The sequence below is a fragment of the Lonchura striata genome, chromosome 18 (genome assembly GCF_046129695.1).
Source record: "Lonchura striata isolate bLonStr1 chromosome 18, bLonStr1.mat, whole genome shotgun sequence".
Lineage (NCBI taxonomy): Eukaryota > Metazoa > Chordata > Aves > Passeriformes > Estrildidae > Lonchura > Lonchura striata.
In genome coordinates, this window is record NC_134620.1 from 8865148 (window position 1) to 8877738 (window position 12591).

At 44.0% G+C, this 12591-nt stretch overlaps 1 protein-coding gene across 18 annotated transcripts in view; it reads right to left on the reverse strand.

Annotated features, from left to right (window-relative positions):
* Positions 1 to 12591, reverse strand: part of FBRSL1 (fibrosin like 1) — a 501938-nt gene that overhangs the window by 313596 nt on the left and 175751 nt on the right. The window contains exon 1 of one of the 18 annotated variants that reach the window (XM_021544488.3): positions 7003 to 7131. The exons of the other annotated variants lie outside the window; for them this stretch is intronic. Coding sequence (XP_021400163.1) covers positions 7003 to 7023 — 21 coding nt within the window. The 5' untranslated portion in view covers positions 7024 to 7131. Of the gene's footprint in view, positions 1 to 7002; positions 7132 to 12591 lie in introns of those variants that run through there. 18 annotated transcript variants of the gene reach the window in all.

The following is a 12591-nucleotide window of genomic DNA, read 5'->3' on the forward strand; positions in this document are numbered from 1 at the left end:
CAACTATTTGCACCTCCATCAAACATCTTAAACTGTCTGTATCAATATTTGGGTTGCTAGTTTATTTTTCTTTTTGCTTATTTCCACTTATGGTGTGCTTCTCCATTTAATATTAAATCGACAGTGACAGATCACCACCCTTTTTCTAAATTCACTAAATAGTTTAATAATATAATTCTGAGAAACAGATTTGTGGCTCGCACGCACACACCAAGGCAAAATAAAGATGACAGCGCATTTGAACAAGGCAGCAATAAAACAGTGATAGTAATAAAGAATAAAAATGCTATATCGGGTTGCCATGGGAACCAGCATTCAAGGACTCCAGGTAACGTTGTAAAACATGCCACTGAGCATAAAGCAGCTAAGCAGGTTAAGAGGTTATTTATTAGGCTGCGACATGTTGTGCAGTGCCCTCTGGTGAGAGCGCAACAGAGGCACCAACGGGCTCAAACCAGGCGCAGGATCCAAGAGTTTGTGCCCAGGAGCATCACCAGGACTGCCAGGCTGGCAGCACACGGCTGGGGAGGAACGGGCCACGAGCACAGGGCAGGCTGGAGCAGGGCTGACACCAGGACACGCAGCCACAGCTGCTCTCCTTTGCCTCCTGTCCCAGCCACAGCATCACACAGGAGCCACCAAAGGCTCCAGGAAACATCTGCACAGCTGGGACGTGCCAGCCTCTCCCAGGGCTGCTTTTCCTGCTGAGGGTCATGGGACCAGCTAAGATGAAAGCCACAGCAGGTATGATTAAAGCCAATAAGCACAATCCTTGGGCACAGAGTGTTTTCTTAAGGACTGAAAGTCAAACTTGTTCCATGCCCAGAAATTTCACTAAAATTAGCAGCAGTTCCCTACATAGAGGGGTTCCAAACCCAGGCTCAGAGCCCCAGAAGCTCAGGGACATGCACCACTGCATGAGGAGCACAGAGAAATGACTCCACAGCGTAAGGAAACAATGTGCAAACAGCAAAAAAACCAATACAGTAATTCAATTCAACTCAAGGTAAAACCAGCCCAAGGTGTCCCATCCTACACAAGACAAAAATACAGATACCAATCAAAGACAAGATGTTCTTGAGCATCTTGACAAGGTAAAACACCCCACACACACAACAGAGGATGCTGCAAAGCCTTTTGAGTGCCATGTGCTCCCCTGCACCCTCACCATGACTCTCCAGGCCCATGGGGACATGACTGATGGCCATGCCCATGCCTGCCAACAGCACACATTGAGCCTATTTCCAGGTACCATTAGTTAACATTAAGCATTTATCTGGGGGAGCAGAATAGACTGCTTACAGATATCACAGCACAGGGTTTTCTTTTTTTCCCACAGGCCTTTCTGTAGGGAAATCAATACAAAATCTAGTTAAATGATTTTGAATAAACACTGTTAACGTTTTGTATAGATTGGCTCCTCCAAAACTGAATCAGAGCTAACACCATCCTGATCCGTCATCCTTCCTGCTACACCTAAAATAATAGAAATTGTAACAGAGAGAGGATGATTTTTAAGCCTGCCAAAAACCTGCTAAACACAAGGCATGGCTGGATTAGCTTTTTCTATTAGCAAAGCCTATTTAGTCTAATATTCTGCAGTGCTTTCCATGCAGCTTTCCTGTTGGGATGAGGGTCAATGCATGCCCAGCCTGCCAGCACTACTCTGCCTACAGCCAGCTCCCAAACCCACCACAGCTCCGTGGCTAGCAGCAGATTTGGATTTGTCTTTAAACTGCAGAAATACTGCAAGGAGGTGGAGGGGGGCTGGAATATGAAACCCATCTCTCCTTGTTTTCCCTTGCACCGTTAAAGCTGTCAATTCAATTCTCCTCCCACTAAGTGGCACCAATGCACCGCAAACCACAAGGAAAACATCTGTACAGACAGCTTATAAATAAATATTCCCCTGTCTTCCCGAGCCTGGCCCGCAGCAGGGGAAATCAAACAAGCTGGGGCTGTGTGCTGGAAGGGGTGGCAGGGCTGCCATGGGCCAGCTCTGCCCCAGCACAGCCCTCCAGGTATGGCCCTCCTCCCTCATAAAACCTTTAATTACCTTCCCATGCAGGAAATGCAGCTTACAGGGACACAAGGAAGGAGAAAATCCAAAGAGGTAATGTTGTGTTAGTTGCACACCCAATACCTGCTCTCTCTTTGAGAAGAAAAGCAGGGCAGGGACAGTAGCAGACATTGAAACCCACGGAGTGTTGAGCCAAACCCAACGCAGAGTCCCTGCAGCGGAACTGCACACAGTCCACACCACAAATCACACCCCAAATGCCAGGCACTGCAGTTTTTCTTCCACACAGCCCTTGTGAGGCCCTTTTGTTCAGGAGAGCTGTAAGGACTGCCCTGAGTTCCTGTCTGGATCACCCGAGGCTTTGCCCAGCAAAGCCCAACACTTGTGTTACTGGACAGCAGTATGTACAGCTTCGTAAATCAAATCTACTGTAAGAAACCAAATCTATGGCTCAAACTTACTTTAGCTGGGAAAAGGTTATGAAATAACAAGCCCCGTTTCTGTTAACCATCAGGCAGGAACAGAAACTAAAAGGGAAAAATGTCTAGCAAATATCGTTTCGGCAGTGCTCTTGAGAGAAGTGGCAATTAGCCAAAAATATCAGTACAAATGCCAACAATGAGCAGCTTGGGACATCACAGTTTCCCTTGTCACAGCTTGTCCTGTGGAGGAGTGATGCCCACGGTCCCTCCAAAGTGTGGAAATAAAGTTGTGTGTTGAGCAAAGAGCTGAGCAGAGCCTGGACAGGAGGAGCAGGGCCCAGCAGCAATGGACAATTGGTCTTAGTGGTTTCACCACCATCTGCCTCGCATTTGCTCCAGCAGAAAGCTGCTAGAAGACAGCAGCTCTGTAACACATTCCCATGCCTGCCAGCCTGGCCAGACACACCGAGCCCAGTGCTGGAAGCTGACAGACATTGACTCCTCCAGCCTAGGAGAACTGCCTGTGGCTGACGGCCACCACACTGCAGACCAGACATACCAATCTGCCCTCCGAAATTAGCAATATGCAGTGGCCACAGAGGAACAACTTGCCTTCATCTACGACAGAGCTGAACAACCACAATCACCACCTTTTTACACAGCAAGTCTGAGCAGCTATCCCTAAGGGGAAGAAGATATCCCCTAAGGAGAACGGAAAAGAGTTCATAGGCACCTCCTGAGTTTTTTTTAAAAACAACACTCACAGATGGAGTACTGACATTAAACCTCCTGTGCACTGAAACCAAAACAGGGAATAAAAGAATCCCCTCGGTCTTGAAGCATTCCAAATATCCTGCACTGAGCAGTGGGGCATCAAGTCACTGGCCAGGGATGTTGACTTGCTTCTTTATGCTCCCTCCACCTCTCCCCATGCAATATCCAACAGCTGATTATTCTGTTGTTTGCAGTAGACTGAAGTAATTAAGCTTAACCCTGGTCCTGTGGGAGTCCCAGAGAAGGTTAGTGATCCACAGGCATGACACGCTGTTATTTATAGCTGATTAAGTTCTATTTATCTACATTTAAATGTTGCAGGAGATGGGAAGAGATCCCAAAACACATCTGTGTCTTATTAGAAACACCAGCTGTGTGTGGTAGCTTAAAGTTTGCCTTTCTTGAGAGGTTATAAGGAAAAGAAAAACCAACCCTGAATAACTCAAATTCTTCACTGTAGCTAAATAAATTGGTGTGGTTTAGTCATAATCTTCAAGATGTAAGCCTGCCATCCCATGTAACTGACCTGCTTCTGGGGTCAAACTTGAACCCAAAATTAGCCAGGCTGCTTTGAAGCTGTTCTGAGCACTGTAATTGCATTTAGTTTTTACTGTAAGAGTGTTCATGTCTTAAGAGACATGAGAAAGGTGACCAGCAGGTCACAAACCAGATCTTTAGAGGCATAACTTCTGAGCCTCTCTGCATTTTGTAACAGCACTGTGGTTTCAGTAGTTAGACCCGCCTCATGTATATGCTCCATTTTCACACACACACACACAGAAAGACAAGCAAACCAAGGGCATGCAGCTCTGTCACCACCCTTTCCTCCAGATAGACATGGTGCCAGGGCCCACAGCAACCACTGAGACTGGCATTAAAACCTTTGTGCAATTTGAGTTACTGCCTTTCTGGTGGTAGAGAACAGTAACAGAATTACTTGCATGTAGGATATGCAAAGAGTTTCAAGAATAGAATCATCATAACTCAGAGTCAGGCTCTAGAGGAAGGGACACCACTGTCTTGTCATTATTTTAACCAAATCACAGAGGTAATGCAGAGTTTACCTCCTAATTGCCAAAGCAGAACGTGCTGAAGGAAGCAGTAAACTGAGATCTCCTTTTTAAGAAGTTCTAGTTGAAACATCAGATAGCAACAGGGGCATAGAGCATGAACATCTATCTACCTCTTGTGTCTGCAGAAGTGTAACTCTCCCTAAGACACTTCTTAAGAAGCAGAAGAATGGCTTATCACCTGTGCCTTTTCCCACTGCAAGCCATTTGTGAGCTGCAAGACCTTTGTTGGTAAGTTCCAGCCCAGAAGAGCTGGCTGAGTTTCACTTTTGGTATCACCTGGAATAGAGCTGAGATTCAAAATGAAACTTTAAGATAAAAAGCAAAACTTCTGAGTTTTGCAAAGATTGCTTTGAAATGCCTCACCTTAGCTTTGACACCTTCTTCTGGCACAGAACCACTGAGAGACTGTCCACAGGAGCTCTGTGAAACTGCATCTTCAAGGGAAGACCCACAAGGGCCACTTTCACCCAAGCCACTGACTGCAATCTTTGATGGACAATTAGCTGTCAATGACCCCACCACAGACCAAACTGCAGCTCACTCTGCAATCCTCACCCACAGCTTGACCTGGGGGGCAAAAGCCACCCTGCTTTCCCTGTGCAAATCCTCCCTGAGCTCCTGGCTCTGCCATCCCCATGCAGTGCAGAGCCCAGTGAGAGCTCCTGCTCTCCCCAGTCCCAGCCCACATCTATCGAGGGATGCAGCCGTGGGCTGCTGCTAACAGAGCGTTAAACCTCAAATTAGAACATGGCAGGAGCAAAGCCTGGGATATTTCCAGCTTCCCCTAGGAAGGCAATGCTGCCAGCTCTTTGTTTTGTAGTGAGGCATGTGATAATTTGGCATCATCTTCTAAGTTCTGAAATTTGCTGGAACAAAAGAAATGTTGAGCTTTCATTAAGAGGAAAAAACAAAGTGTACAGGCTCAAGTCATAAACACAGACTTGCAAATACAGCCCATGAGTGCCTGAATACAATTAAGAAGACTCTAAACCAGTGCTCATTAAGTATCTTGCTTGCTGGATAGCTTATTTGTTCATCTTATTATTTGATTAGACTTGATAACTCAAATAATTTGGAGTAGTATTTCTGCTGTGGTCCATCTGTTGGTAAATTCCTCTTTCACAGGCCTCCTTCACAACCCTAAGGAATTCAGGTGGTCACTCTGCAGTGATATTTTAAAACTGATGTTTTGAGATGTACTAATACAGACAGCTACCATTCTCTTACATTTCTTTTATTGGTGCTTTTAGGTGACATTTTTCAGCAGCTGCAGGCAGACATGGGCATACATTCAGTAAGTCAGCTGCCACAAAAATTCCTCCCATATTATAGGAAAAATAGAAGCATTTCCATTTAAAAACAAAATAAAAAGCCCAGCAAAAACAAAGCCAACAATGAAGCAAAGTCTGGTTATTCCAGAGTACAGTTTCCCCTGGTAATCTGTGTTGCAATTATTGACATATCCCCAGATAGTCAAACTTATGTGGTCCAAAGTTTTGTTGTGAACTTTGTAGAACAGGCTGTGCCTGAGCCAACTGGAGCAGACTTAGTGTGTTATCAGGCTGACCAGTGAACAGGGGACACACCAGATTTGCTACTAAAGAGGAAGAAAAAGAAATCACTGAGCTACACAAACCAAAACCAAATGTAAAACCAAACTCAAGCACACAGCAAGAGGCAGGTTCGAGTTGCAACCACCCTGGCATCTCAAGACTCTGGTTGGATGAAAAGCACAAGTAACCAAGATAAGGAAGCACCAACACGTTCCACTTTCTCTGTAACTTCAGCTGTAGTTGAACACAGCTCCTGGCAGAGCCACACCTCATAACCACAGGACAAAAGTATCTTCAGGTTCACACAACAGCAGCAGGATGAATACCTGTCTAACAGCAGCAGTATTTCTTCCTCATGCTTTTTTCATAATGTTTTAACTTTATCATTTGGCTAAGGACACATGCGTAGAGATGGAAAGCCTGGATGCACTGCTCTACTATTAATCCTAATAAGCACAAGCAGAAATCTGAAAGCAAACACTACAAAGGGTTTTCACCACAAAAATTCAACCTCAATTTCCATTTTCTAACCATAGTCCTACAACTTCAGAATTTTCCTTATTTTCCATTGTACTTACGAGTTCCTCTGCTTCCTCCTTTCAAATTATATTTACACAAAAAACAAACCAATATGAATTATTCTGGAAAACTAAGAAGCATATGCTTTCAGATGTGCAAGAGCTGCTGATTGCCTAATTTTTTAGGAAGAGAACCAGGACCAAAATACAGCCATACTGTCATACCATATAAATCACCTTCAGCAGGAACTAGACAGAAACACCACACTGATTTCTGCCCCATTCATTGCACGCAGATGGGATGAGTTCAACTGGAGGCTTGTTACTAGTCTCTATTTAAAAATAACCCCACAAAATCACAAACCCCAAGAGATAATGCAGTCAAAAACAGTATGAAGAACACAAAGGTGAACACAACAGTCTGCAGAACACAAGCACAGCATAGATTTTTAAGGGTTGGTGTTTTACATCCCCATTCAATGCATTGCTGTAAACCAACAGATTTTACAGGAACTTTGGGGAAGTAGCCAGCAGAAAGCTCCCCAGCCTGCTGTGGGACCCAGCCTTCTGTGTCCTCCCAGCTTGTGAAACTGCACAGCTCAGAGCCTGCAGTGGGATCGGATGGCAAGAGGGCAGCAGTACCTTGTTCTTCTCTCTCGGCATTCAGCTCTGCTCCTCAGCACATGCACCCGTTCCCCAGAAGTGCTCAGAAGAGGCTGCGTGGCTCAAAATAAGGAGGATCTAAACCAAGAGCTTAGGCACTTAAACAAAAACATGAAACAAAAGAAGAGAAGGGGGGCGGAGGGGAAAAAAAAAATGTAGTGGAATAAATCCAAGCGTAGCTCAGAGCCCCTGGCAAGTGCCAGCAGTTTCAAAAGAGCTGTAATCTCTAAACTCTTATCAAGGCTTTATCGCACTCCAGTTCTTATCTAAACCAAACAATCACTAGAACAGCAGCTGATAAGGCATCCTGACAAGGTAATTTCAGCAATTTAAATCCACTGCTACAGCCATCATACACTGAGAATATTTTAACACCCTTTCCAGTTTAACCTCTAATCTCTCTTCTCGGTTCTTTCCAAACACAAGCCAGGTTTTCTCTCTGCAGCCAGGCTCAGTTCCTGCCATGGCTGGTGCCCTTTGAGCTCTGCCCGCCGGTGTGCGCAGCCCAGCCGCCACCGCCGGCTTGTTCATCAAAAGGATCATTATTTTCCCTCTGAATTCCAGTGGCCATTTTCCCCAGCTTGACAAAGGTCCCGTTAAAAGTGGTGGCTGCATCTGTCACAAGCTGCTGTGTGGGAGAGGAGAGGGAAACCAAAGGCAGCAAACACGAGGCAGGACCAGCCCTGGCCCTGGCGTGGCTGGGTGTAGCGCAGTAGAAATATGTTCTTTGTAGTCCCATGGGATTTTTACCTAGAACACCTCACCCACAAAGCAGGATTATCTTAATGGCTCATCTTCCAAATCATTCACCGGCCAGAACACCCAGTGTCTCTTTCTACATTTCTTCTTGCAACAGACTTTTTACATCAGGTGAGACTTTGATATATGGGACGTCTGAAAACACTTATTCATGCTAAATGTAGCTGGCAAGTGACATACAAAACCAAAACAAAACCAGCTACCTCTACTGGACAGAACCATCAGTCCACCTGATGCAATTTCCTCTGGTCACTAGACACTGCCTTGACACAGTTCCTAATTATTTCTCTCTTTATGCTGGAGCACAGAAGTGATATTAAGCTACTAAGACATTGCTATGACTCCAATGCTAAGCAGCCTTTATCACATCATGTTTATGTACACGGGACAGGCAGAGCAGCTTTAGAACCAGAGCAGTTTACCCACGGGACTGGGGAGCCAAGCTCAGCTCTTGTGCAAAGGCCCTGGGCACACCCAGCACCTGCAAGTGCAGCAGAGCCACCAAAGGTACCCAAGAGACCAGGGAAGAGCCCCTGGTGCAGCCTGTGGCCAGGTCCCTTCTGTGCTGCTGTCACTGAGTGTGCCAGAGGTGTTGTCTTCATATGAACACAAAGTGAACGGTGAAAACCAGAGAAATTGCTCAATTCCCTCGGGTCTCAGGTTGAGCTTCCAAATCAGGAAAGGGAATCCAATATTTCTTGGTATTCGCACACCAGGAGGAAGAAAAAAAAAACCAACCAGATGCTGCATACCCCAAGAAATCCCTTTGCTAAGGATGGAAAATTATTTTACACCCTATTTCAAAACCTTTCTTCAATCAAAAGTTAATGATTCAAGAGACATACCGGATGCAAACTCCCATTTTCCTCTATAAATCAGTGTCTGACACGAAGCACAGACTAATTTGTTTACATTACAGGACTTAAATGTGGTTAAAGAAGTAAGAGTCTCTTCAGTTTAAATCAGAAAATATCTTGAGTTCCAGAAAAAATATCCAGCACAGGTAGGAACAGAACCATAAATATACCATGGCAGCCTTCATTAGCCCAAAGACAGAGAAGTTATTTCCTTTCTCTTACATTGTGAAAACAAATTTATTTTTCATCCCTGAATTCCTCTGATTGGGAAAGCATTTGGTCTCTTACATCAAGGAAACCCACCAGTTTGATTCACTGGGCATGAAAATCAAGATATGGACAGCATGAGTGTCTACCACATAGGAAGAAAGTGATCATCTGGTCATAAAAGCCATGCAGTTTGTAACAAAATACACATCATCTTTGTGTTCCTCCTGCAAAGCTCTTTTGGGAGGTTATTTGGGCTGCATATTGTGTTCTAATGAGTTTTTTTTGTGTAATATTTGCAAGGACTGTGCATTACCCTGGGTGCAACTGCTCTGCTCCAAGGAGAAATGAACATCACAGTTCAGCCTGTTTCTCCAGCCAACCTGAGTGCACAGCAAGCTTGCCTGTGAAAGCACAGTTATGATGCAGCCACTCAGCATTTAAAACATCCAATCCAACCCACCATAAACTGTCACTTCAGGCATTTATGGCAGACAGTAAACACATGCTTATCAGGGAACTGCACCCTGCAAGCTCAGCCAATGGAGCAGTATTTCTTATCAAATCAATGGCTTATCAGGGAACTTCACAAAAATAAAGGTTACACCATACGGTCTCCTCCTTTTCACCTCTGCTCCATCAAGATGTACAACTCCAATTAAAGCTACATTGCTCAGACTTTGTAGATTTGCTTCCTCCTTGCCTGCCCTTGAAAGCAAAAGCCTGCCTTTAAAGCAGAGCACATGGAAGCAATTCCCCACCCAGCTGTGCTGAGCTGGACAAAGCGCGCATCGACCCCGGCCCAGCCGTGCCCAGCTGCTCGGGTCGATGGCCCAGCCTGGCACTGGGGACTGCCCGTCCCTGTGCTGCCTCCTCGCCCGGGGACAGCACCAAGGTCAGGAGCCAGCAGGAACCACTGAGAGGGGTCTGCAGAACACTGCAACACAGGGAGACCATTGCTGCTGATGGCGATTTGGGTGACCGAATTAACAAATGACAGGAAACGCCCAGTAACAAAACAGAAAAGAAGTCAGATTCCCTTTTATTGAGAGCTGTCCAAAAATGTGAGCTTACATGGCTTGCACTTCTGAAGCAAGCAAAAGTGAGTATATTTGTTCAGCCGATTATTAAAGCTCCTTCAGAAACTACACTTCTCCACACAAAATGAGTTCTTCCTCCTTCTCTAGTTGTTCTGTCCCACACCACAGCCTTACTCTCTCACTGGCAAAGTAATAATAGAATTAACTATTCTATATTCTCCTTAAACAGAATAGGTTGGATGCAACTTACTGCCTGTAACTTAAATGAACTTAATTAATGATCTTCTAATTAACTGCTGTTTAACAGTTGATATCATTATTAACCATCTTCCATCCGTAAGTTTACAGCAGAGCCACTGAACCCACAAAACCAGCAGCCAGATGGAGACTGAGGAGCAGGTGTCTTGAGTGGTTCTTCATGCTGTTACCTGAAACAATTGTTATTAAGTGCCTTCACACAATCACACATGAAAATTCCTAAATGGCAAAAGGAAGGATCAGAAGAATTTCAGATGCTGAGCTGCTGAGTTGCCAAGCTGAACTTCACACTAACCAAAGACTTCTGTGCGTCAGGGAACAAGGCTGGTGAAGTTGCTCAACTCAAGAAAATGACCTTCTTGATTTTTTTTTACTTCAAATAAGGTTTTTCAGATTACAAAGCACTAGTCAGTACTATCACAGTGAATAATGACCTTTTAAAAATTCAATAGAAGCAGCCCAACTACTCATTCACCACTTTGCACTATCCATTTCTGGTCAATCCAAGCTTCTAATCTTGACATGCAACTGCTCCTTCTAAAAGCTCAAGCTCATCAGATATAAATTAACCTGGAAAATGGAATTACCCTGTAAAGTGGTCTGCTCATTCCCTCTACTTTTTACAAGATCTAAGAATAAAACACTTGGGGCCTAACAACACTTGATTTTGCTGACAACACTTGATTTTGCTGAGCTATACAGTCTGGAACAAGAAACATTCATTTCTACCTAAGAGACAGAGATGGAATTTAATCAGTATTATCCAAATTGCTGCAGCCTGAGCCCCTGTTTGGATGACTAGGAATGCTTTCCATCTACAAGAGTTTTCCTATTGATTAGCTGTTGTTTGGGTTTTCTTCATGGGAATCTTTAAAAATAGCTACACTCATCTATTTTATCAATACTACCGACAACTTCATAGTCAAGTAAAAAAACCATTAAAGCCCTTGAATTATTTTTTTTAAACTTCTTTAAGCTATTAACATATAAATCTGAACTGTCTTTATGGATTACCTATGTGTGCTGTTGTTACCAAGCCAGGTTAAATTTAGTTCTAACGTAATGCACTTACTTCTCAGCAAACTCATAAACAAAAACCCCCCTTGATAAGCAAACAATAAAACCCTGTCCTTTATTGCCACCAAGGTAATTCCAACTTTAATATATCTATTATTTCAGTACTAAGATTATTTTGTTGCAGCAAATTGAATTCTTCATGAAGGAAATAAAAGAAAATGCATGAGAAATGCTGAAAAAAACCTCAAGGTTCTGTGGGAGACTAGAGAACAGAAAATTTCAGAGAAATTGAAATTAGTACTGATATTACAGAAAAGAATAACATTATTTCTCACAGTGTTGCTAGGATAGTTTGAAGAATGTCAAGACTAAACATTTTTATACTGCACTTCATCTGACACTACCAGAGAAGAGGCATTAAACATTTCACTTCCACAGGGCCCCAAGGACAGAATTCCCAGCTTCCAGCAAACCAACCTGCAGCAGGCAAAATGCTGCAAGTGGAACCTGAGGTCTTATTTCTGACTCATACTTTCTCACTGTTGCAAAATCCTTCTTTTTCCACAGCCTGGACCCGATTTGCAAATTACTCTTTTCCTAGCATGCAAAAAAGAAATTGGGAAAGGGCTGAAAGACCATAGATAGTCCTGAGAATTTACTCAATTTTAGCAAAGATTTAGAAGGCAAGTTAACCATCTGCTCTATGTTAGAACAGCTGAGACTCAGAGCTCTTGTTCCCCTTTGTGATCTTAACTTCACAGGTTCCAGAAATGTTTTCATTAACACCAATTTTGCATTCAGAGAATCAGATACTACCATCATCATCCTAAACCCCTGCTCCATCCATGCTTTGCATCGCACAACAGCTTTTAATCAATACTAATATGATTCACAAACTGATAGAGGATTTGGAAAAGTGCAGAATCTCCCAGTGGAGGATGACTCTATTGCCATTGAGCAGTTCAAGCTTCTCCTTCAGGTGGAGATCTGTCATAAGCAATTAGAAGACTCTGCACTGTGTTTTCACATTCCAGTAAGGTAACTAAATGTTTCTCAGTAAAAACAAGGACTGAAAACAGAACTGGGATCTCTACAGTACAGCATAGGGTTGTGTACATCAACTACCACCCCCAACAAAACCAAGTAAGCTGTAAAATAAGGAAAATAACAAGAAAAAAAAAAAATAAGCTTCTATCTCCCACCATCTCACCAAACTGAAATCAAGTAGTCAAAACTGAAATCAAGCAATCATGCTGGGGCACCCACACAACAGAGAAACTGAAGGGAGAGGCAGGACCAGAACTATTTCCTTGCTACCTCCCACCTTCAGCAGCCCAGTTCCCAGGGAAAGCCCATCCTGGCTGGAGCTCCCCCAGCACCAGGGTCTGGGATTGTTTGGGCTGACACAGCCCTGCCTGGCCCCTGGGAGC